This window comes from Saimiri boliviensis, chromosome 20, assembly GCF_048565385.1.
Source record: "Saimiri boliviensis isolate mSaiBol1 chromosome 20, mSaiBol1.pri, whole genome shotgun sequence".
NCBI classification, from domain to species: Eukaryota; Metazoa; Chordata; class Mammalia; order Primates; family Cebidae; genus Saimiri; species Saimiri boliviensis.
The window spans coordinates 30,402,673-30,427,631 of record NC_133468.1 but is presented as its reverse complement, the minus strand read 5'-3'; the positions used below and the strand labels follow the sequence as shown (position 1 = coordinate 30,427,631).

The 24,959-nt window shown below is 47.2% G+C and overlaps 1 protein-coding gene across 1 annotated transcript in view; it reads right to left on the bottom strand.

Annotated features, from left to right (window-relative positions):
* MYH16 (myosin heavy chain 16) overlaps positions 1–24,959 on the bottom strand; it is a 47,548-nt gene that overhangs the window by 8,983 nt on the left and 13,606 nt on the right. Inside the window, exons 7-19 of the mRNA XM_074390701.1 lie at positions 20,712–20,798; positions 20,345–20,490; positions 19,428–19,518; positions 18,906–18,962; positions 14,371–14,616; positions 13,163–13,280; positions 10,996–11,123; positions 9,994–10,190; positions 7,360–7,492; positions 5,063–5,279; positions 3,849–3,985; positions 3,651–3,754; positions 165–357 (exon numbers count right to left, since the gene is read on the bottom strand). Coding sequence (XP_074246802.1) covers positions 165–357; positions 3,651–3,754; positions 3,849–3,985; positions 5,063–5,279; positions 7,360–7,492; positions 9,994–10,190; positions 10,996–11,123; positions 13,163–13,280; positions 14,371–14,616; positions 18,906–18,962; positions 19,428–19,518; positions 20,345–20,490; positions 20,712–20,798 — 1,854 coding nt within the window. The remainder of the gene's footprint in view (positions 1–164; positions 358–3,650; positions 3,755–3,848; positions 3,986–5,062; positions 5,280–7,359; positions 7,493–9,993; positions 10,191–10,995; positions 11,124–13,162; positions 13,281–14,370; positions 14,617–18,905; positions 18,963–19,427; positions 19,519–20,344; positions 20,491–20,711; positions 20,799–24,959) is intronic.

Genomic DNA, 24,959 nt, shown 5'->3' with positions numbered 1-24,959 from the left:
ATAGTCCCCAAAACTCCTGTTCCCTGGATTGCCAGCCACCCCACATTCTCAATCTTATGCCTTTATCCTGGCTGAAGACATGCATTCAGTTAGTTCCCTTTAGGCCTTCAGACTCAACTGATAATGGTCTGCCTTGTACCTAGTTTCTCCTCGCAGATCACTACCTTAATTTGCTGTTGCAGCCTTTTCAATGTCTTTACAAGTTCGCTGTTGTTCTTGTTGGCATGGTCCAGCTGGATTTCCATCTCATTCAGGTCTGTCTCCATCTTCTTCTTGAGCCGAAGTGCCTCTGCCCGGCCCTTGGCCTCTGCCTCCAGGCTGGCCTGCAAGGACTCAATTGCCCGCTGGTGGTTCTTCCTGTAAGTCCAAGCAGAGAAGACCTTGGCATACTCCGCTGGCTGTTCAGTCTGCGCTAAACCTTTCTTGGGAAGAGGTCTCAGCACCAGCATGAGTACAACCACCATGTTGTGAAATTAAACCCTTAAAAAGGTACAAGGCAGGGATGAGGATTTTATGCTTTGGGGAAATAAAAGGAAGGTCATTTTGCTGTTTTAGAGACAAGGTCTCACTCTGTGGCTCAGGCTGTAATGGAAAAACCATCATTCTGTGGTGGTGTAGTAGTGTGATCATAGCTCACTGCAGCCTCAAACCCCAGGGCTCAAGTAATCTTCTCATCTCAGCCTCCTGAGTAACTGGGACTACAGGCCATGCCCCTATGCCAAGCTATTTTTTTTTTTTTTTTGGCGATCCTCCCACCTCAGCCTCCCAAAGTGCTGGGATTACAGGTGTGAGCCACTGTGCCTGGCCAGTAAGGTCATATTTACTGAACGTTTCCCACATATCTTATATAATCCCACTTCATTTAACATTTCAACCAGCCCTGCAAAAACACTGAGGCTCTCAGATGCTGAAAACATGCCAAAGGTCATGCATTTGGCCCAGAATGGAGTTATGATTCAAATCCAGATGCTAAAGTGCCTGGTTTTACCATTACAGAATGTGAGCTTTGGCCGTGCAAGTCAGGTTTATATTTCTCTTCAAAACAACAATCATCAACTGATTGTCTTTATTTATATTTATATATATATATCTTTTGAGACAGGGTCATACTTTGTTTCCCAGGCTGGAGCACAGTGGTACAATCTTGGCTCACTGCAGCCTCGACCTCATGGGCTCAAGCAATCCTTCCACCTCAGCTTCCTGAGTAGCTGGGACTACTCGGGAGGTGTGTGCCACCACACCTGGCTAATTTTTGAATTTTTTTTTTTTTTGGAAAGATGAGGTTTTGACATATTGCCCAGGCTAGGGTTGTGTGTATAATAATTATATTGTAATCAACGTAAGTATTTCCATAAAACCATCATATAAGCTGTACTAATCTCCCTTTACAGGAGACCAAGGAGATAAGCATTCTAAACACTTGCTGAATTGAGGCAAATACATGGTTGTCACATAAAGACCCTGTCTCCTGCAGCAGACTAAAAAAAATTAAAAAAAAAAAAAAAGACCCTGTCACCTGCCTTTTCAGAAATCCCCATCCCTCACTGTGCTCACCTCAGTTCCACCCCTCAATGCCCACTACTTGCAGGCACATTGTTGGGTTTAGAGCATCTTGAGTTGTTTTCAATTTCCATATATGTGAGAGGGTATTATCACATCCCCCAAAGTGAATGAAATAGTAATTCACTTTGACTTAAAAAATAAATATAAGCACAAAGTGTAAAACATTTTTGAAAAAAACTAAGGAAGATGTAAATAAACAAAAAGAGATATATGCTCATGTGTCAGAAGACTTAATATTGTTAAGGTGGCAATAATCCTCAAATTGATCTACAGATTTGACACAATCCCTATCAGAATTCCAGCTCATTCTTTGCAGAAATTCACAGACTGGTCCTAAAACGTACATGGAAATGTGAGAGACCCAGAATAACAAAAACAAAAAAATCTTGAAATGAAGAACAAATTTGTATGATACACACTTCCCAATTTCAAAGCTTATTACAGAGCTAAAGTAATGAAGATAGTGTGGTCCTAGTATAAGATAGACATATATATCAATGGAATAGAATTGAGATTCTGGAAAGGCACTTTCACATTTATGGTCAATTCATTTTCAACATAAGTACCAAGACCATTCAATGGTTAGAAAAGTCTTTTCAACAAATAGTGCTGGGAGAACTAGATATCCACATGCAAAAGAATAAAGTTGAACCCCTATCTCACACCATATACAAAAATTAACCCAAGATGCATCAAAGCCCTAAATAGAGCTAAAACTATACAACTCTTCAAATGAAATACATGCGTCAATTTTTGTGACTGGATTAGGCAATGGGTCTTTAGATATGACCTCTAAAGCATGTGACCAAATGAAAAATACTGGACTTTTTCAAGATTAAAAAACTTTTTTCTTTTCTTTTTATTAGAAATGGTGTCTCATAGGCTGGTCGTGAACTCCTGGCCTCCAACAATCCTTCCATCTCAGCCTCCCAGAGTGCTACGATTACAGGTGTCAGCCACTGCGCCCAGCCAAAATTAAATAACTTTTGTGCTTCAACAAGACACCTGTAAGAAAGTGACAAGACAACCCATGGAATGGGAAAAAATATCTGTGAATCAAATGTGATAGGAGTCTAGTGTCCAGAATATGTAAAGAACTCTTACAACTCAACAATAAAAAGAAGCAATCCAGTAACAACAGACTTTTCTCCAAAGAAAATATACAAAAAGCCAGTGAGCACGTAACAGGTGCTCTGCTTCATTAGTGATCATGGCTAAAATACTACATGCTAAAGTGTTCATGGGCCGGTGTGGTGGCTCTTGCCTGTAATTCCAGCACTTTGGGAGGCTGAGGTGGGTGGATCACTTGAGGTTAGGAGTTCAAGACCTTCCTGGCGGTGAAAGCCTGTCTCTACTAAAAATACAAAAATTAGCTGGGCACAGTGGCATGCATGCATCTGTAATCCAAGCTACTTGGGAGGCTGAGGCAGGAGAATTGCTTGAACCCAGGAGGCAGAGGTTGCAGTGAGCCATGATTGCACCACTACACTCCAGCCTGAGCAACAGATCAACACTCTGTCTCAAAAAAAAAAAAAAAAAAAAAAAAAAAAATCCAAAAAAACCCAAAGTGTTAGTAAACCAGAGTGAAAACAGCAGTATGAAGTACAGTCTTTATTTCCAATTCACAGATGAGGAAACTAAGGTTCAGAGCAGTTCACCTGAATTGCCCAAGGTCACATGACTAGTAGGTGGGAGAGACCCGGGTTTCTGGACTCTGCTCCATCACACTGCTTAAGAGTCAGCCTCCCGGCCGGGCGCGGTGGCTCAAGCCTGTAATCCCAGCACTTTGGGAGGCCGAGGCGGGTGGATCACAAGGTCAAGAGATCGAGACCATCCTGGTCAACATGGTGAAACCCCGTCTCTACTAAAAATACAAAAAAAATAGCTGGGCATGGTGGTGCGTGCCTGTAATCCCAGCTACTCAGGAGGCTGAGGCAGGAGAATTGCCTGAACCCAGGAGGCGGAGGTTGCGGTGAGCCGAGATCGCGCCATTGCACTCCAGCCTGGGTAACAAGAGCGAAACTCCGTCTCAAAAAAAAAAAAAAAAAAAAAAAAAGAGTCAGCCTCCCATCCCACCAGCTCCGTACCTGGTAGCCTCAAATTCTTCTTCTTTCTCATGGATTCTCCGGTCAATGTCAGCTTTAACTTGAGCCAGTTCCAACTGAATTCGAATCACTTTGCTTTCTTCAACCTACCAGGAATAAAAACATTAGTCTTTCTGGCCAAGAAGGTGTGCAGTGCCTGGCCAAGGGTCCACAGTCCCCAAGGTGATGGCCCCACAGTACCTCCAGGGAAGACTCAGCTTCTTCCAGCGCCACCTGGAGTTCTTCCTTTTCCATCTCCAATTTTTTCTTCAACTTCTGCAGCTCATGCACACTCCTTCCTCCCTCACCCAGCTGATCAATGAGATCCTTTATCTCCTCTGAGATAAAAATATTCATGTTAGTAAGACTCAGCATTCCAGGGTCATGGCAGGTGGCACAGTCATTCCTCCATTGGGGCAAGAAGCAGGTCTCTCAAAGTGCTGGTATTGTAGATATGAGCCACCACATCTGGCCATAATCTTTTTTTTTTTCTTGAGGCGGAGTTTCACTCTTGTTGCCCAGGCTGGAGTGCAATGGCGCAATCTTGGCCCACTACAACCTCTGCTTCCTGGGTTGAAGTGATTCTCTTGCCTCAGCCTCCAGAGTAGCTGTGATTGCAGGCATGTGCCACCATGCCCAGCTAATTTTGTGTTTTTAGTAGAGGCAGGATTTCTCCATGTTGGTCAGGCTGGTCTCGAACTCCTGACCTCAGGTGATCTGCCCCCCCACCTTGGCCTCCCAAAGTGTTGGGTTACAGGCATGAGCCACTGTGCCCAGCCCATAATCTTATTTCATGTCATGACCACCTTTTAAGGAAGGTAGAATTATTTTATTTTTATTTTTTGAGACATAGTGTTTCTCTGTTGCCCAGGCTGGAGTACAGTGGCATTTCGGTTCACTGCAACCTCTAGCCCCCACCTCCTCCTCCCACCCTGGTTCAAGCAATTCTCCTGCTTCAGCCTCCCAAGTAGCTGGGTCTACAGGCTACATACAACAGAAAGGAAAAAAAAAAAAAAAGAATACAGGTGCCTGCTCCCATGCGTGGCTAATTTTTCATATTTTTAGTAGAGACGGGGTTTCACCATGTTGGTGAGGCCGGTCTCCAACTTCTGATCTCAAGTGTTCCACCCATCTCAGCCTCCCAAAGTGCTGGGATTATAGGCATGAGCCACCATGCTATTTCCTCATTTTATAGGTGAGGAAAGTGGAGCATAGAAAGATTAAGCAACTCACCTAAAATTACACTGCTGAATGCTGAAGTGCTTCTACAAAGCACTTGCTGGTCAGTCAACAAACACTTATTGAGCACCTACTGTGTGCCAGGTACTCAACTGATGATGTGCTCAGGATGATGGGGGATCTGGCTATGTCCCCATCCCTACAGGCCCATCCCATCCACCTGCCCTCAGACTCACCCTGCAGGGTCTTATTCTCCTTCTTCACTGACTCTAGATGCTCCAGAGACTCCTCGTAGGCAGTCTTGATCTTGAAGCTCTCTGTCATGTACATGCGGCACTCCTTCTGCGAGCTGTCCACTTCCACCTGCAACTCCTCACACTTCTGCTGCCACTCGGCCAGCATCTTGTCAAAGAGCCTCTGCTTCTTGTCCAGGGCAGCAGCTGCAGCATTGGCCTAGAGTAAGGTGGAAATCGTCTCTAGGGGTCCAACCTCCCTGCCTTTGTCCCCTCCTCCCATCTCCCACCAACCACTCTTCCTTCCGTTTCCCCAGTAACTCTTGAGGCTATAGACTCCTTGGGAATTTGAATATAATTCAACACCTATGGCAGAAGCACAGAACAGAGTCTGCAAAGAGTTGCATGCCAGTTCTAAAACTTCCCCTGAGAGATGTGTGGCCTGGGGCATTCCACCTTATTTTCCCAGGTTAGAATTCTCTCAAATGAGAGAGTTGTAAAATGTAAAATGAGGAGTTTGAGCTACAGTGGCCTTTCCAGATATATAACATTCAGCCTAACTCCCCTTAATATATTTCACTGTAATGCAGTAATATACATTACATGTCATTTTCCAATTCATATCTGACTATTCTTTTACTTTATTTTTCCATAGGTTTCATCTTTTTCATAACTCCCTGGCAACTATTTGCTGTTGTGCTATATTAACTTTTGTAAAGTTTTGCATTGTTTCTTTTGCGGAGTAGCAAAACCTTTTTGAGTTTCAGGAGTTGTTTTTTTTTTTTTTTTTTTTTTTTTGAGACAGAATCTGGCTGTGTTGCCCAGGCTGAAGTGCAGTGGCATGATCTTGACTCACTGCAATCTCCACCTACCAGGTTCAAGCGATTCTTCTGTGTCAGTCTCCTGAGTAGCTTGGATTACAGGTGTGTGCCACCATGCCCAGCTGATATTTGTATTTTTAGTGGAGATGGGGTTTTGCCATGTTGTCCAGGCTGGTCTGCTTTTTTTTTTTCTTTTTTTTTTTAGGAGATGAGGTCTCATTCTGTTGCCTAGGCTGGCTTGCAGTGGCGTAAGTATAGTTAACTGTAGCCTCAGCCTTTTGGGCTTAAGCAACCTTCCCATCTCAGCCTCCCAAAGTCCTGAAATGACAAGCATGAACCACCGAGCCAGAACTTTTTTTCTGAAACCTTTCACATGGATGCGACCTTCTGCCTATGTGACCACTTCATGCAGCCACATTCTTTCATTGGGCTGCATTTGGCATCTGACAGCCAGCATAAATCATGGTCCCATCTAGACCAAGACCAGGGAGGTGTATGCCACTGGAAATCTTATATAATTCTCATAGAGACTGGCAACTCAGTTTGAACCAGGGATGCAAATAGGAATAGTTAGCCATGCAAAGTATGTGGGACGTAGTTTGTGTAAGAGAGAGGGCAACAGGGAAGGTGCATCGTGTAACTTTCAGGGGCAAATTTTATCCTGCTTGTGGCCCTATTTATTTATTTGAGACAGGTTCTTACTTTGTACCCCAGGCTGGAGTGCAGTAGTACAATCACAGCTCACTGTAGCCTTGAACCCCTTGTTCAAATGATCCTCATGCCTCAGCCTCCCAAGTAATTGGGACCACAGGCATGTGCCACTACACCTGGCTAAGTTTTTAATTTAAACATTTTTGGGGGGCCAGGTGCAGTGGCTCACACCTGTCATCCCAGCACTTTGGGAGGCTGAGGCAGGTGGATCACCTGAGGTCAGGAGTTTGAGATCATCCTGGCCAACATGATGAAATCCCATCTCTACTAAAAATACAAAAAATTAGCCAGGTGTGGTGGCAGGCACTTGTAATCCCAGCTTCTCAGGAGGCTGAGGTAGGAGAATCGCTTGAACCCAGGAGGCGGAGGTTGCAGTGAACTGAGATCACATCACTGTACTCCAGCCTGGGTAACAAGAGTGGAACTCTGTCTCAAAAACTAAAAATAATAAAATAAAATAATTTTTGTTTTTTGTAGAGATAGATAGGGTCTCCCTAAATGTTGGGATTAGAGGCATGAGCCACTGTGCTTGGTCTTGTAGCCCTGTTCAAACAGTAGCTTGTTGAGTGTTAGATCTCAGAAGAGTTCGTGAACACGTGCTCAAGCAGCAGCCATGTCCAGCACGCTCCTGAAGGCACCCCTGTGCTGCACCTTCTTGAGCCACGTGTTTCTTTCTGATGATCCCAGATGTGTGACAGTCTCTCCCTAGCCCTGCTGTGGACTCTTTGCCCCGGTAAATAGGCAGGTTTGAGCATTTGACCCTCTGACCTTCTCCAAGTCGATGGTGAGGTCCTCAACTTCTGCCTGGAGTCTCTGTTTATTTTTCTCGAGGGAGGCAGCCCGAGCCTGGGCAGTTTCAGCTGCTTCTTCTGCCTCCTGAAGTCTGGCAGCCAGTTTCCTCCTGCAAATGAGGGCCAGAGGGGCTGTCAAGGAAACATAGGCACTCACAGGCACCGCCTTCTCATTGCCGGGGTCACAGTGTGGTGGGCATGGCACTAAGCTCTGGTGCCAACATTGGAAAAGATGCAATGTTTACAGGAGAGCCACGACATTCACTCTCTTATTTATTCATTCAACAAACACTTATTTTCTTGACTCTGCCCCAGAGATTGCTGCAGGTGTTAGGGATGTGGCAGTGAATAAAACAGGCTAGGCTATCTGCCCTAACAAACAAAATGTTTGTTCTGGAGCTAGGGGGAGGCAGGCAATACATGTCCTATAGAACAAAGTACTGTGGTGACAAATAGAGCCAGGAAGGGGACAGGCAGTCCAGGTGGGAGGGGGTGACAATGTCAAATGCAGACTTGGAGGAGACTCTCTGAGAAGCGGACACAGGAGCAAAGGTCTAAGTCAGGGGATAGAGGGGCCCTGCGGGTGTCTGGGGCAGAGACAAGCTTAGGGGTTGAGATTTAGGTTTAGCCCAGGAGTAGACTTGGGGAAGGACCAGGCAGGGCCCAGCAGCCTCCATAACAAAGGCCTGGAGGACAGAGGTGGAAGTCACAGGAAGGCGAATTTAGGCTCAAGGTGAAAAAGTGCGTAGAGCTTTAGATGAAAGTATTCCATCTGCTTGGAGTGTATTTCAGTATAAGGCAAAACAAAACAAAACAAAATAAGTATTGCATCAGCTGGAAGTCACTATGCCTTATTTGCTATCACATTACCAGAAATTTCAGTGAATAGATGGGACCAGTCAGCAGGCTGGGATCCCAGAAACACTTCGAGCATGTGTGCCATTTTCTATATCTAATTTGGCTTTATACAAGAAAAAATGTGGCCATTTGTTCAGAGAACCCAGAAGTTTATAGAGGAGTTTGTTAAGCTGACTATGTTTTTTGATTAAATTTGTTGTGGCTCCCCTCTGCTGCCTGGCCTAGGGTGCCTAACTCACAGGGTTTCCCTGGGTGCATGGACCCAGGGGCATCCAGGCCAGCCTCCTTTTACACAAGAGAGAGGCTGAGAGCCACTTTCATGTCCCCTCTTATTTCCTTAGGTGTCTACTTCTGTAATTTTTTTTTTCTTTTGAGATGGAGTCTTGCTCTGTCATCCATGCTGTAGTGCAGTGGCACAGTCTCAGCTGATGGCATCCTCCACCACCCGGGTTCAAGAGATTCCCCTGCCTTAGCCTCCTGAGCAGCTGGGACTATAGGTGTGTGCCTCCACTCGGTTTTTGTTTTTTTTTTTTTCTTTTTTTGAGACGGAGTTTCGCTCTTGTTGTCCAGGCTGGAGTGCAATGGTGTGATCTCGGCTCGCTGCAACCTCCGCCTCCTGGGTTCAGGCAATTCTCCTGCCTCAGCCTCCTGAGTAGCTGGGATTACAGGCACACGCCACCATGCCCAGCTAATTTTTTGTATTTTTTTTTTCTTTTTTTAGACGGAGTTTCGCTCTTGTTACCCAGGCTGGAGTGCAATGGCGCGATCTCGGCGCACCGCAACCTCCACCTCCTGGGTTCAGGCAATTCTCCTGCCTCAGCCTCCTGAGTAGCTGGGATTACAGGCACGCGCCACCATGCCCAGCTAATTTTTTGTATTTTTAGTAGAGACGGGGTTTCACCATGTTGACCAGGATGGTCTCGATCTCTTGACCTTGTGATCCACCCGCCTCGGCCTCCCAAAGTGCTGGGATTACAGGCTTGAGCCACCGCACCCGGCCTAATTTTTTGTATTTTTAGTAGAGACGGGGTTTCACCATGTTGACCAGGATGGTCTCGATCTCTTGACCTCGTGATCCACCTGCCTCAGCCTCCCAAAGTGCTGGGATTACAAGCTTAAGCCACTGCACCCGGCCTCCTGGTTATTTTATTTTATTTTTTTATTTTTAGTAGAGACAGGGTTTCACCATATTGGCCAGGATGGTCTTGATCTCCTGACCTTGTGATCCACCCACCTTGGCCTCCCAAAGTGCTGGGATTACAGGCATGACCACCATGCCTGGCCTGTAATTTTCTTTTTTAGAGACAGGATCTTGCTCTGTCATCCAGGGTGGAAGGCAGTGGCTTGATCATTACACACTGCAGCCTCCAGTTCCTGAACTCAAGCAATCCTCCCACTTTAGTCTCCCAAGTAGCTGAGACTACAGGCACATGCCACCATGCCTGGCTAATTTTGTAATTTTTGGTTGAGATGAGGATCTCACCATGTTGCCCAGGCTGGCCTCCAACTTCTGGGCTTAAGCAGTTCTCCTACCGTGGTGTCTCAAAGTGCTGTGAATACAGGCATGAGCCACCATGGTTGGCCCACAAAGTAGGCTCCATTGTCCAGACACATTGTCCTCCTCTTAAAGGAGCCTCTGAACATCCTTCTCCTGGGCTTGGCCCTGGCTTCAGCAGTGACTGACATGGAAGTGAGGCCCCCAGCGCCACCTGCCCAGCCCACCTGGCTCTACCAGCAGGAGGACGACACTCACTTGGTCTCCTCCAGCTCCTCTGTCCTCTGGATGGCATCGGTCTCATACTTGGTCCTCCAGGTGGTGACCTCAGTGTTGAGTTTGGACACGAGGCGCTGCAGCTCCGACTTGCCTCCCTGTTCCTCCTCCAGCTGCTCCTTCAGCAGGTCCAGGTCATGCTTGGTGTTGGCCAGGCTCACCACGGCGGTGCTGCGAGACTGTGGGGACCAGCCTGTCAAGGGCCTGTGGGGGCTTTCTGCAGCCTGCAGGGCCACCACTTAGTTATACATAACACTGGAGCAGCAGTGATGGCAGGTGAAAGGGGGGAAAGACACACGATTGCCAATCCAAACCATCAGGGTTTTACTTTCATCCTATAATTTATTTTCATTCTATTATTGTCCACAAAGATATATAATTTCATTTCATTTGTGTAAGAGAGAGGGGAACAGGGAAGGTGCATCACGTAACTTTCAGGGGCAAATTTTATCCTGCTTGTGGCCCTATTTATTTATTTGAGACATTGTCTCAGTATGTACACATCACATACTATAGTTTTGTAGTTAATTTTTTTACTTGCTATGATATCAAATACTTTTTGTGTTCCTTTGACATCTTCATAATATGTAACTTTCATTAGCTGGGTGTGCACAGTGTGCACCACCAATCTTTTTTTTTTTTTTTCTTTTCTGAAATGGAGTTTCACTCTTGTCACCCAGGTTGGAGTGTAATGGTGTGATCTCGGCTCCCTGCAACCTCTGCCTCCTGGGTTCAAGCAAGTCTCCTGTCTAAGCCTCCCAAGTAGCTGGGATTTTAGGCGCCCAACCACACCTGGCTAATTTTTGTATTTTTAGTAGAGACAGGGTTTCGCCATGTTGGCCAGACTGGTCTCGAACTCCTGATCCACCTGCCTTGGCCTCCCAGAGTGCTGGGATTACAGGCATGAGCCAACCTCACCCGGCTGTAAACTATAACTTTAAGGAGGCGGCTCTGTCACCACCACAACCCTACCCCCAAACAAACCTTTGACTCTTCATCCAGCTGCCTCTTATAATCATCCACTTGTGATGTCAGAGATGTCTTTATCCGTAGGATTTGATTGAGCCTGCTCTGGGATTCTTCATATTCCCTGCTCAGTTCACTATTTTCAGCTGGGTGGGAAGGGAATGGAAGAAATATTGGATGAAGAACTGTTTCCCCAGCTAGATCCTCAGTTCCCCAAGGCATTGCTTCTAAAGTACCCAATAAATACGGTGGCTTGGCCAGCTGAGCTGGAATGGGGAGAGCAGTGGATCACCACACCAGCCTCCAAATGAAGTGTGCCCGGGAGAAAGGCAAGTGCTCAAGGGTTGCCAAGATCCAGGTGGTCTGCATGGAGCTAGGGGCCTCAGATAATGAAGCCACCCGTTTCCTACATGTCAGGAAATGCAGCAGAGGAGTTTGGAGAAATGATGGGACAGACAGAGAGTATTTCCTTTGTAAAATATGTTTGTCACCATTCCAGAACCTACACTCCTGTCGTCTGTGGAAAGATTGCTGGAGCCAGAGGCCAGGAAGAAGTTCATGAGCCCCAGAGGAAAAGCAAGGATTTCCAGTTCTACTCTGTAAGTCACTGAGCTTTACTTTTCTTATCCATCAAATGGGGATACTGACTTTTCTTTCTGTTTTTTTTTTTTTTTTTTTTTTTTTTTTTTTGAGGCAGGGTATTGCTTGGTTGCCCAGGCTTAAGTGCAATGGCACAATCATAACTCATTGCAGCCTTGAACTCCTGAGCTTAAGCGATCCTCCCACCTCAACCTCCCAAGTATCTGGGACCACCAGTGTGGCTTACCACACCCACCTATTAAAAATTTTTTTTTTTGTAGAGATGGGGGTCTTGCTATGTTCCCCAGGCTAGTCTCTAACTCCTGGCCTCAAGTAATTCTCCCGCCTTGGTCTGTCTCCCGAAGTACTGGAATTGTAAGCATGAGCCACTGCACTGAGCCAAGATATTGTTAAAGAATTCCAAATGTGAGAAATAAGACCAAAGGATGCCTGCAAGTTCTCTTGATGTCACACTGAAGCACTAACAGGCCCACCTGAAGTCAGCAGTATTTAGTTCTCTAAGGAAATGCACCTTTGTTTGACTTGCTGTTTACTCCTGTGTGATTAGAGTACAGCTTCTGCAGTTAGAAATTAACTGATACATTGATAAATTGCCAGTTATTTTTGTTACAGAGATGCAAACATGCATCTCTATGACAAAGGTGCCAATTATTTTTGTTATAGAGATGCCAATTTTGTTTTGTTATTGCCAATTATTTTTTATTTTTATTTTTTTTGAGACGGAGTTTTGCTCTTGTTACTCAGGCTGGAGTGCAATGGCACGATCTTGGCTCACCGCAACCTCCGCCTCCTGGGTTCAGGCAATTCTCCTGCCTCAGCCTCCTGAGTAGCTGGGATTACAGGCGTGCACCACCATGCCCAGCTAATTTTTTGTATTTTTAGTAGAGATGGGGTTTCACCATGTTGACCACGTTGGTCTCGATCTCTTGACCTCGTGATCCACCTGCCTCGGCCTCCCAAAGTGCTGGGATTACAGGCTTGAGCCACTGCGCCCGGCCTGCCAATTATTTTTGTTTTAGTGATGCAAAGATGGATCTCTATGACAAAGGTGCATTTCTTCGAGCATCGGAAAAAAAACCCTTGAACTAAACCCAGAGATTACAGTATTATTGTCCTGTAGGACATTAACCAGTTCTGCATCTAACTTAGCAAAGTTATTTTAGCATTTCTTTTCCCAGCTGACTGTAAATCTCTGCCTTTCAAATGCTCTTTGAAGGCAGCTTTACCATTTTTGTGGTTCCCTCATTAAGGAGTTAAACAAATCCTTGACACATGTCTGCTTTATATTAGTATGTGGGTCATGTTTAAAAATGTTTGAAAATTGTATTTTGTCAGCATGAATGCCTGTCCTGCTGATCTCACCAGGTAGGTGAGAGAACGGATACCAAAATGCTTTGAATTGTGTTCTCTGTTTTGCATTGTAAAGATGTTACTTGGAATATTCAGCAGGTGGGATAAAATCTCATCTCATCACAAGGGGATTGGATGGGAATCTTCCAAGGCCAAGAAAGCAATGTTTCCCTGAGAATCCCAGTTCCTTTCCGTACACTGGTCCTTAGCAAGCTGCAGGGAGGAGAGGGCTCACCTTGGAGGCGGGTCCTAATGGCATTGATTTCTGCTTGGTTTCGCTCTAGCTCTGCCACCTTGGCGTTGGCTTCTGATAAGCTGTCTTCCAGCTTTCTGACGTGGGCCTCGGCGTTCATCTGCTCAGGAAGGATGAACTCAGTGGGGAAGTCGCGGGTGGGAGAGGCCAACCCTTCTTACTTCCTCCTCAATTTTTGCCATTTCTCCTGTGTGCCTCCCAGGCTACCTGCCTAGTCCTAGAATGTCCCGGTCTCAGAAACCCCAAATGGTTCACCATTGTCTTGTCTTTTTTTTTTTTTTTTTTTTTGAGACAGGGTCTCGCTCTATCACCCAGGCTGGAGTGCATTGGTGCAATCATAGCTCACTGTAGCCTCAACATCCTGGGCTCAAGCAATCATCTCACCCCAGCCTTCTGAGTAGCTGGGACCACAGGCACATGCTATCATACCTGGCTAATTATTTTTATTTTTTGTAGGGACAGGGTTTCACTATGTTGCCCAGGCTGGTCTCAAACTGGGCTCAAGTGATCTGTCTGCCTTGGCCTCTCAGAGTGCTGGGATTACAGGCATTAGCCACTGTGCCTGGCCTACTGACCATTTCTTATGTGCCAGGGAATATTGCAGCCTTCACAGTAGCACTCTAAGGTGGGGATTATTACAATCATCTTCATGTTACAGATGAAGAAATTGAAGCAGAGTTAGGTTATTATTTTTTATTTTTTATTTTGAGATGGAGTCTCGCTCTGTTGCCCAGGCTGGAGTGCAGTGGAGTGATCTTGGCTCACTGCATCCTCCACCTCCCGGGTTCAAGCGATTCTCTTGCCTCAGCCTCCTGAGTAGCTGGGACTACAGGTGTGTGCCACCATGCCTGGCTAATTTTTATAAGCCATGGTGCCTGGCTGTAAGCTACCATGCCTGGCAGGTTATTTTATTTTAGAGACCCGGTCTCCCTCTGTTGCCCAGGCTGGAGTGCAGTGGTGCGGTCATATTCACTACAGTCTCAACATTTTAGGCTCAAGCAATCCTCCTGCCTCAGCTTCCCGAGTACTACAGGTGCATGCTACCATGCCTGGCTAATTTTATTTTTTGTAGAGATGAGGCTGGTCCCCAACTCCTGGCCTCCCAAGAGCGATCCTCCTGCCCCAGTCTCCCAAAGTGCTGGAATTACAGGAGTCAGCCACTGTGCCCAGCAAACATTTATGTTATTCACCTTGGACTTCTGCATGGTCTCCACGCTGGCATTGAGGTCATCAATCTCAGCCTTCATGACCTGTTTATCCTTCTCCAGCTTGGACTTGACCCTCTGCAGGTTCTCCACATGCTCCGTTAACTCGGCCATCGAGTCCATGTGCTTCTTGCGCAGTGTGGAGGCTGTCGCCTCACTCTGCAGGGCAGCCTCTTCCAGCTCCCGCCGCAGCTTTAGCAGCTCAGCCTCCCGCTTGCGGTTCTGCTCGATCTGGGGTAGAGGAGGAGCGGCTTAGCAGAACTGGCCAGTGCCAGCCTTTTCAGGGTGCTCGGCGGTCCCCTGATATTCCTGCACCTTGCTCAAAGAAGTCCTACTTGAAATGCCAATGCTTAGCCTCTGGGGTGCAGGGGTTGTTCACAGGATTTGTTTAGAGGGGGTTGTGTGTTACTGTGCCATCCAAAAAGATATACTCAAGTCCTAATCCTGGGTCCCTGTGAATATAACCTGATTTGGACATAGGATCTTTGCAGATAGAGCTGGTTAAGATGTCATACGGATTAGGGTGGGCCCTAAGCTAATGACTGACTGATGTCCTTTCTTTTTTTTTTTGAGGAGTTTCACTTTTGCCCCCCAGGCTGCAGTGCAGTGGTGCAATCTTGGCTTACTGCAACCTCCGCCTCTGGGGTTCAAATGGTTCTTCTGCCTCAGCCTCCTGAGTAGCTGGGACTACAGGCACCTGCCACCACTCCCGGCTAATTTTTGTATTTTTAGTAAAGACAGGGTTTCACCATGTTGGCCAGGTTTGTCTCGAACTGCTGACCTCAGGTGATCCGCCTGCCTTGGCCTCCCAAAGGGCTGGGATTACAGACAATAGCCACCATGCCCCGCCTGATGTCCTTTTCAGAAAAGGGAAACTTGGACCCAGAGAGACACACATAAAGAAGGCCCTATGATTGGGAGGATGCATCTAGCCAGGAGCTCCAAGGATTGTTGGCTGCCACTGGAGGCTGGGAAAGGGGGATGAAACATTCTCCCTCAGGGCCTCCAGAAGGAGCCAACCCTACCCACATCTTGTTTTCAGACTTCTAGCCTCCTAATTGTGAAAGAATACCATCTGGAGGTTTTAAGCCACCGAGTCTGTGATGCCCTCCTTTCCCCTCCTCTCCCATCCCCTCCCCTCCCTTTTTTTTTTTTTTTTTTAAATGCAGAGTCTTACTCTGTCATCCAGTCTGGAGTGCAGTGGTATGATCTTGGCTCACTGCAACCTCAACTTCCTGGGCCCAAGCAATCCTCCCACCTCAGCCTCCTGAGTAGCTGGGACTAAAGGGGCCCGCCACTACTACCAGCGATTTTTCTTTTTGTAGAGATGGAGTCTTGCTATGTTGCCAGGCTAGTCACAAACTCCTGGCCTCAAGTGATCCTCCAGCTTCAGCTTCTCAAAATGTTGGGATATAGGCATGAGCCACCACACCGTTGCCCCTGTTGTTTTTAAACCCTTCCTACACTGCTAGAAATCATCCCCGTCCCTTCGTTGATGCTTTGTCATTCATATCATGTGGAATGATTTTGTTTCCTGCCAGGACCCTGACCACAGCTGGGCACCAGCTTCAGATCTAGGCACATACCCTTACTGAGAGGACTGTGGCCAGGTTGATGAGGCAGTGGACATGGAGTCCAGGCAGCGCCAAGTAAAGGGGCCCAGACTTCCAGCAGCTGTGACTGAGGAGAGCTGATGACATGCAATTAGAAAGAGAAGGCCACAAGGCTTCTGCTGGTCTCCATGATACCTTCATGTGAATTAGAAGACGCAGCCCTATACCAGGAGGTGAGGCTTGGGTCTCAGCCCCATTTGCCTCTCAGAGGACTGCCTTTGAAGTGTGGAATAGTGAGGTTACCCCACTGTATTAACCATGTCTTTATTTTCTATATTCAATGCTTTGACATCTGGGTTTTTGCTATCTCTAGAGGGACACCCTGCCCTACCCTAGGGATAGCCAGTTCATAGAGATAGCAAACAACTCACCCTTGAGCACACTATTCAAATGCAAACCAGCCAGTCTGGAACCCACACGCCCAACCACCTCCTTTATGGGGCTCTCACATTTCTTTTTTTTTTTTTTTTGAGGTGGAGTTTTACTCTGTTGCCTAGGCTGGAGTACAATGGTGTGATCTCGGCTCACTACAACTTCTGCCTCCTGAGTTCAAGTGATTCTCCTGCCCCAGCCTTCTGAGTAGCTGGGATTACAGGCACCCACCATCACACCCAGCTAATTTTTTCTATTTTTAGTAGATATGGGGTTCCACCATGTTGGCCAGGCTGGTTTTGAACTCCTAACCTCAGGAGATCCACCCATCTCAGCCTCCCAGAGTGCTGGAATCACAGGCATGAGCCACCGCGCCCGGCTGGGCTCTCACGTTTCTACTCACTATACTCCTGCCTTAATCAGTCCAGGTCCAGATACTGACAACGAGGGTCAGCCCTGAAGTCCACTGAGATTGTCCAAACCGGCCAGTCGGGCGCCTGCTTGCCCTGCCTCACCTGTTCCTTCCCATGGGAGCCACAGTAAAGGCCTTTGCCTACATTTTTCCCTGTCCTCTGCCTTCTAACCAAACCCAATGCTTCTTTGGCCCTGCACAGCATGCTGTTCCCCCTCCTCTTGGGAACTGTGAGTAGCAAACTCTTTCTGTTTGTTTTTGAGAGACAGGGTCTTCCTCTGTCACCCAGGCTGAAGTGCAGTGGTGCCATAGTGGCTTACCACAGCCTCCACCTCCCAAAGCTCAAGTGATCCTCCTACTTTAGCCTCTTGAGTAGCTAGAACTAGAACGTGTCACCATGCCCAGGTTTGGTTTTTTTTTTTTTTTTGAGAGATGGGGTTTTGTTGTGTTGCCAAAGCTGGCCAGAAACCCCTGGGCTCAAGTGATCCTTCTGCCTTGGCTTCTCCAGGTGTTGGGATTATAGGTGTGAGCCATCATTTGAAAATTATTAATTGGTTTCTCCTAAAGTTCATCTCAGGAACCCTAGCAAGAATGAACCAGTCTTTACCCTACTGCTCACAGTCCAGCATTTTTTCCCCTAAATGCAGGTGGGGCTTGGGGGTTTCTGAGCGCGCTGGGATGGGTACCTGAGCAGATGTGGCTCCACCAGCTTCTTCCAGCCTGTCACTGAGGTCTTCGAGGTCCCGGGACAGATCGCTGCGTTGTTTCTCCACCTGAGATGAAAAAAAAATTTATTTTATTTTATTTTTTTTTTTAAGATACAGCCTTCCTCTGTGGTTCAGGCTGGAGTGCAGCGGCGCCATCTTGACTCGCTGCAACCTTTGCCTGCCTGGCTCACGCAATCCTCTAACCTCAGCCTCCCGAGTAGCTGACACTACAGGCACATGCCACCACATCTGGCTAATCTGTAAATTTTTTATAGAGATGGGGTTTCACCATGTTGCCCAGGCTGGTATCCTGGTCTCAAGTGATCCTCCTGCCTTGGTCTCCCAAAGTATTCAGATTATAGGCATGAGCCACTGTGCCTGGCCACTGGGTGAGATTTAATGATACCGATGATAACCACCCAGAGCTCCTTTTTCTCCGTAAAGAGCATGATGACTGCTTTACCTTTGAAAAGCCAGGATTCTGTGCCTGGGGTCCTTGTACCCTGCCTGTCATCCCGCAGGCTCAGTGAAGGACACCGTCTTCCCCACACTGCCTGGGCATTAGTGCCCATCCTATCCACCGCCTGTCCAATTTGGCTGAATTTGGGGTTAGATATGCTGTGATTTGTCTCCCACTAGCTCTCTGGGTTCACTGTCCTGTAGGATCCCTACCGTCAAGCCTCCCTCCACACTCTGTTCTTGCTAACACATGCTTTCTCTGTCTACACTTTTGTCCCCATGAAGGTAGGTGCTATTTGATTCCCTTTGCCTAGACACTCCTCCCTGTATCTGCCTGTTGAATTCCATCTTTGAGATCAAGATCCTCCCGCCTCAGCCTTTCCAGTAGCTGGGACCACAGGCTGGCTCCATCATGCCCAGTTAATTTTTGTATTTTTTGTAAAGATGGAGTCTTGCTATGTTGCCTAGGCTGGTTTTGAGCTCCTGGCCTCAAGCCATCCTCTCACTTTGACCTCCTGAAGTGCTGGGATTACAGGCATGAGCCACCATGCCCAACCCCAAGTCACAGGCTTTTATGATGCCTCCCTACCCTGCTGAGTCCTCTGTTCCCGGGGGTGGTGGCACTTGTCTCCTCCCCAGTGCCCACCAGGTATTGTGTGATGCTGTGTATTGCCTTTCCTCCCCCGTGTGCCCCAGGTAGAACCAGCCTCTTCTTCTCTGGACTCAAGCCACACAGAGTATCTGCCTTTTACATCATGATTAATGTGGATTAATTGAATACCTACTGTGTGCCAGTTCAGTCCCTGACACACAGTAAGTATGCAAGAAGCAACTAGACTTTTTAGCTGGACACCTGTCTCCTCTACTGGTTTCCTTAGCGGAGGTTTCTATTCATGGTTGGATGTGTGGCTGCTATTAGGTCTTTTGACTCAAGAAGGGGAAACATATTTCATTTACCTTGGCTCTCATGGCCCTCTCGGCTTCTAGTTCTTCTTCCAGCTCTTCAATTCGGGCCTAGCAGACAGAGAAGGGAGAGGATTCATCTCTCGTGCAAAGTTAGTAAGTTAGCCCCTTAGCCTTTTAGGATGGAAAATGGGATGTGAGAATATGACAGCTACTGTCAAAAGCAGAGAGAAGCAGATCCCAGTGAGCGTGCACAAAGGCCCTGAGGCAGGCAGGAGGGGACCTGGCATGTGTGACACCCGGCGAGGAGCCAGCATGCCTGGATACAGTGGAGGGAAACACTCAGTGATGAGGTCAAGTGGGAAGCAGAGGTTGGAGGTTGGAGGTTGGAGGGCCTCATGACCACCATAGGGACTTTGGATTTCACCCCTAGCGAGGAGAACAGGTTGATCTCCAAGGACTCCATGGCAATCTTGCTTCTCAGGAACATTCAGCTGCCCAGTAGCTGACATGAACAAAGGGTTCAGAGTGGTGCATTTCCAATGGAAAGCTCAGGCTTCTTGCTCCTGGACATACCTGGTGCTCCTTCAGTTTCCGCTGCAGCGTGGAATTCAGAGACTGCTCATCCTCATATTTCGAGTTGATGGAGTTTATTTCCAAATCTCTCCTACAAGGGAAGGGATGGTCTCCTGAGGAAAGGCTCTGAGGGTAGACCAGTGAGCTGGTGAGGGAATGGCACCCAGGTTGCCAGAGGAGGCCTTGAACCTGCTGAAACGCATGCACCTTGCAGCCCTTCTGGACTTCTGTGGTGACAGCCCAGAAGGTCTCACCTATAGAGCAGTTAGACCCCTGAATGAGCTCCTCAGACTTTTCATCACTCATTCATTCACACATTTACTAAGGTGACACTTTTTTTTTGAGACAGGGTCTTGCTCTGTTCAGCCCAGACTGCAGTGCAGTGGCATAATCATGGCTCACTGCAGCCGCAACCTCCTGGGCTTAAGTGATCCTCCCACCTCAGCCTTTCCAGTTGCTGGGACCACAGGCTGGCTCCATCATGCCCAGTTAATTTTTGTATTTTTTGTAGAGATGGGGTCTTGCTATGTTGCCTAGGCTGGTCTTGAGCTCCTGGCCTCAAGCCATCCTCTCACTTTGACCTCCTAAAGTGCTGGGATTACAGGCGTGAGCTACCATGCCCAACCCCAAGTCACAGGCTTTTATGATGCCTCCCTACCCTGCTGAGTCCTCTGTTCCCAGGGGTGGTGGCACTTGTCTCCTCCCCAGTGCCCACCAGGTATTCTGTGATGCTGTGTATTGCCTGCAGACAGTGAAGCCCCTACCTCTCTGCATATCCTCCATGCCTGGTAGGTGCTTGGGATGTGCACGAATGTATGTGAGGCCCTCCCTATAGTGCTTGGCTCCTGGCACCCTTCAGGCAGCTCCAGGTATTGCTACCATTGTGACAGACAAAGCAAACGATGACACAGACGTACTTTTTCACCACCTCCTCAAGATCCAGCTTGGAACGCTCCATCTCATTGAGGTTGTCGATGGTCATCTTCAGGTCACTCTCAGCCTTCCGACGAGCCTTTTCCACCTCTGCCCGGATTTTCTTTTCCTGCTCCCAGTTATCCTCCAGCTACGGAGACAAGAACAGCAAGAGAAGGCAGAAGAGGAAAGTCTGAGGTCAGAAAGCAAGAAGGAACCAGACTGGGTCTGATCCTTTAGCTGTGGCCTCAGAAGGGCTCTAACATCCCAGGGGATGCATTGGTTCAGTTCCCAAAACGTATCTTCGGACCCTGTGCCCCTAGAGGGATCTGGCCTTGGAGTTGTAGAAACGGCCATGGCAATGGGTGTTACCTCATGGATCTGCGTGTTCAGCTTGCTGTTACTCTTGGTCAGGTGGTTCACCTTGTCCTCCTCAGCCTGCAGGTCGTCCAGGGTTTTCTGGAAGGAAGGATACACATATGAGTGCCACAAGGCCCAGTGGGAGCAGCTGAACAGGCCTGATTCTCAGTCGTCACTTCCAATCTATGCAGCTCCCAGGCTTTGGGGAGTTGACTTGACTTTCAGTGAGTAGGTACTGAGCACCTGCTCCTGGCGCTGGGTGAGGCCAGAGCAGATGTACCTGAGCCACCCATCAGGGAGGTTAATTGCTTGAGCCAGGGAGGTTAAGGCTTCAGTGAGCTCTGATCATACCACTGCACTCCAGCCTGGGTGACAGAGTCAGACTCTGTCTCTGCAAAATGATACGAAAATCAGCTAGGCATGGTGGCACACATCTGTAGTGCCAGCTGCTCAGGAGACTGAGGTAGGATGATCACGGACCCAGGAGGTTGGGGCTGCAGTGAGCTATGATGGCATCACTGCATTCCAGCCTGAACAACAGTGAGACCCTATCTCTGGTCCCCAGGGGGGCATATGGGAAATAGGTGGGGTGCTTCTGGTTGTCACAGTGATTGGAGGTCCCCCTGACATTTAGTGGGTGACTCCAGCAATGCTGGACATCCCACCTTCCTCTGGACAATCTGGTACCATGAAGAAGAATTCTGTAGTCCACATTCCTGATGTCCCACCCAGGCACTCATGTGAATAAAACAACCATTTCTACTCTTCTGAACTTAGAGCCCAGCACCCTTTTACATTTAACTCAATGTTCTTTTTCATTTAATATGTACTGCATTTTTTTTTTTTTGAGACAGGATCTTACTCTGTCATTTAGATCAGAGTGCAGTGATACGATCATAGCTAACTGCAGCCTCCACCTCTTGGGCTCAAGCAACCCTCTCGCCTCAGCCTCCTGGCTAATTGTTTTTCCTGTTTTTTGTAGAAACAGGGTCTTGCTATGTTTCCCAGGCTGGTCTTGAACCCCTGGGCTCAAGCAGTACTTCTGCCTCAGCCTCTCAAGTAGCTAGGACTACAGGCACATGCCACCACACCTGGCTTATTTTTAAATTTTTTGTAGAGACAGGGTCTTGCTATGTTTTCCAGGTTGGTCTAAAACTCCTAAGCTCAAGCGATCCTCCTGGCTCGGCAATCCTCCTATAAATCCTCATGCTAAGGTTACAGGCATGAGCCACTGCACCTGGCCTGCACTACATTTTATTTTATTTTTTATTTATTTATTTATTTTGTGACAAGGTCTTACTCTGTTGCCCGGGCTGGAGTGCAGTGGCATGATCTTGGCTCACTGCAACCTCTGCCTCCCAGGTTCAAGTGATTCTCATACCTCAGCCTCCCAAGTAGCTGAGACTACAGGTACATGCCACCACACCTGGCTAATTTTTGCCTTTTTAGTTTAGACAGGGTTCTGCCATGTTGGTCAGGCTGGTCTCAAACTCCTGACCTCAAGTGATCTGCCTGCCTCGGCTTCCCAGAGTGCTGGGATTACAGGCATTACAGGCATTAGCCACTGTGCCCAGACACTACATTTGAAAAGAATGATATACTGGTGGGGTGTGGTGGCTCACGCCTGTAATCTCAGCACTTTGGGAGGCTGAGTTGGGTGGGTCACCTGAGGTCAGGAGTTTGAGACCAGCCTGACCAACATGGTGAAACCCAGTCTCTACTAAAAATACAAAAAATTAGCTGGGTGTGGTGGCAGGTGCCTGTAATCCCAGCTACTCGGGAGGCTGAGGCAGCAGAATCACTTGAACCTGGCAGGCGGAGGTTGCAGTGAGCCGAGATTTCACCACTGCACTCCATCCAGGCAACAGTGCAAGACTCCATCTCAAAAAAAAAAAAAAGTATGATGTACAATGGAAACTGAGAGAAGATTTATTGATTATTGTTGTTTCCCTAAAAGTTATGCACCATTCTATAAATCCCTTCCCTGATAGCACCACACCTTGCCATCTGAGTCACCACACACCTTCCTGTGCCCATCTACTAGTTGACCTGCCTAAGCTTTTTTTTTTTTTTTTTTTTTTTGAGACAGGTTTTCACCCTGTTGGCCAGGCTGGTCTCGAATTCCTGGCCTCAAGTGATCTGCCTGTCTTGGCCTCCCAAAGTGCTGGGATTACAGGCACCCACCACTGTGACTGGCTGACCTGCCTCAGCTTTTATACATCAACAGCACATTATCTAGTGTCAATTTCTACTCATTTCTCCTTTATATCAAAGAGTGTGCTATTGATTTCTTGGAATTATATATTATGTTATTTATAATTTTTACTTAGGAAGCGTAAAAGGAGATTCTTTTACTGTTTATTTTTATAAAAATAAATTAAAAATAAATTTATTTTTATGAGGCAGAATCTTGCTCTGTCACCCAGGCTGGAGTGTAGTGGTGTGATCTTGGCTCACTGCAACCTCTGCCTCCCGGGTTCAAGTGACTCTCCTGCCTCAGCCTCTGAGTAGCTGGGATTCAGGTGCCCACCACCATGCGCAGCTATCTTTTGTATTTTTTAAAATAGAGATTACGGAGTCTCCCAAATCTCAGCCTCCCAAAGTGCTGGGATTACAGATATGAACCTATATTATTATTATTATTATTATTATTATTATTATTAGTGAGATGGAGTCTTGCCCTGTCATCCAGGCTGGAGTGCAGTGGTACAATCTCGGCTCACTGCAACCTCTGCCTCCCAGGTTCAAGCAATTCTCCTGCCTCAGGCTCCTGAGCTGGGACTACAGGCAAGCACCACCATACCTGGCTAATTTTTGTATTTTTAATAGAGATGAGGTTTTGCCATGTTGGCCAGGCTGGTCTTGAACTACTGACCTCAGGTGATCTACCCACCTTGGCCTCCCAAAGTGCTGGGGTTACAGGCATGAGCCATCATGTTTGGCCTATTTTATTTATTTATTTATTTTGAAACTTGGACTTTTGTTCTTGTTGCCCAGGCTGGAGTGCAATGGCGTAATCTCCGTTCACTACAACCTCCATTTCCTGGGTTCAAGCGATTCATCTGCCTCAGCCTCCCAAGTAGCTGGGATTACTGGCGTGCTCCACCACACCCGGCTAATTTTTTGTATTTTTAGTAGAGATGGGGTTTCACCATGTTGGCCAGGCTGATCTTGAACTCCTGGCCTCAAATGGTCCGCCTGCCTTGGCCCTCCAAAGTGCTGGCATTACAAGCATGAGCCACCATGCTGGGCCTATTTGTTGAATTCTTTATTTGTCCATTCACCCACTCACCAAAACGTATTTGTAATCCACAATCAGTACTCGCAGCACTTTCTCATGGTCATCTGCAAACATGCACGTGGGGTCGGGAGAAATATTGATGCACACTTTTTCTGCTGAGGTCGAACAAGGTGATATTCTGCCTTTTTGTGTCAACCTTATACTGTAAACAAGTGTCATTTTTCTGCTCTATTTAGTGCCATGCTTTTTTTTTTTTTTTTTTTTTTTTTGCTTTTTATAGGGTTTTGCTGTTTAAAATGACCCCCAAACACAGTGCTGAAGTGCTGTTGAGTGTCCCTAGTGCAGGAAGGTGGTGATGTGCCTTATGAGAAAATACATGTGTGAGAGAAGCTTCATTCAGATACAAGGTATAGATAGTGCTCTTGGCCATGAGTTCAGTGTGAATGAATCAATAATTTAAATAAGACACAAAGTAATGCATTGACCATAGTTGCATCAATTATGTATTGATTGTTTGATGAAAATGTTGGCAGGGTGTGGTGGCTCATTCCTGCAATCCCAGCACTTTGGGAGGCTGAGGCGGGCTGATTACAAGGTCAGGAGTTTGAGACCAGCCTGGCCAACATGGTCTAACCCTGTCTCTACTAAAAATAAAAACAATTAGTTATGTGTGGTGGTAGGCACCTGTAATCCCAGCTACTCAGGAGGTTGAGTCAGGAGAATTGCTTGAGCCTGGGAGGCAGAGGTTGCAGTGAGCTGAGATGATGCCACTGCACTCCAGCCTGGGTGACAGAGTATGACTGTCTCAAAAATAAAAACAAAAACATAATGACTGTAAATAACACAAATTGACCGTGTTTGTTATGAAAGGGGGCTCTGGGTCTGATATGCTTGCAAATCACAGGGCAAGAGTGGCAGTTCCCAAGGCAGCAGGGAGAGACACTCAGGGGACATGTGGATTCATGGTGTCAGCAAACACAAGGACGAGGGTCCACTGTCTGGCTGTTTGCCTCTGTTTC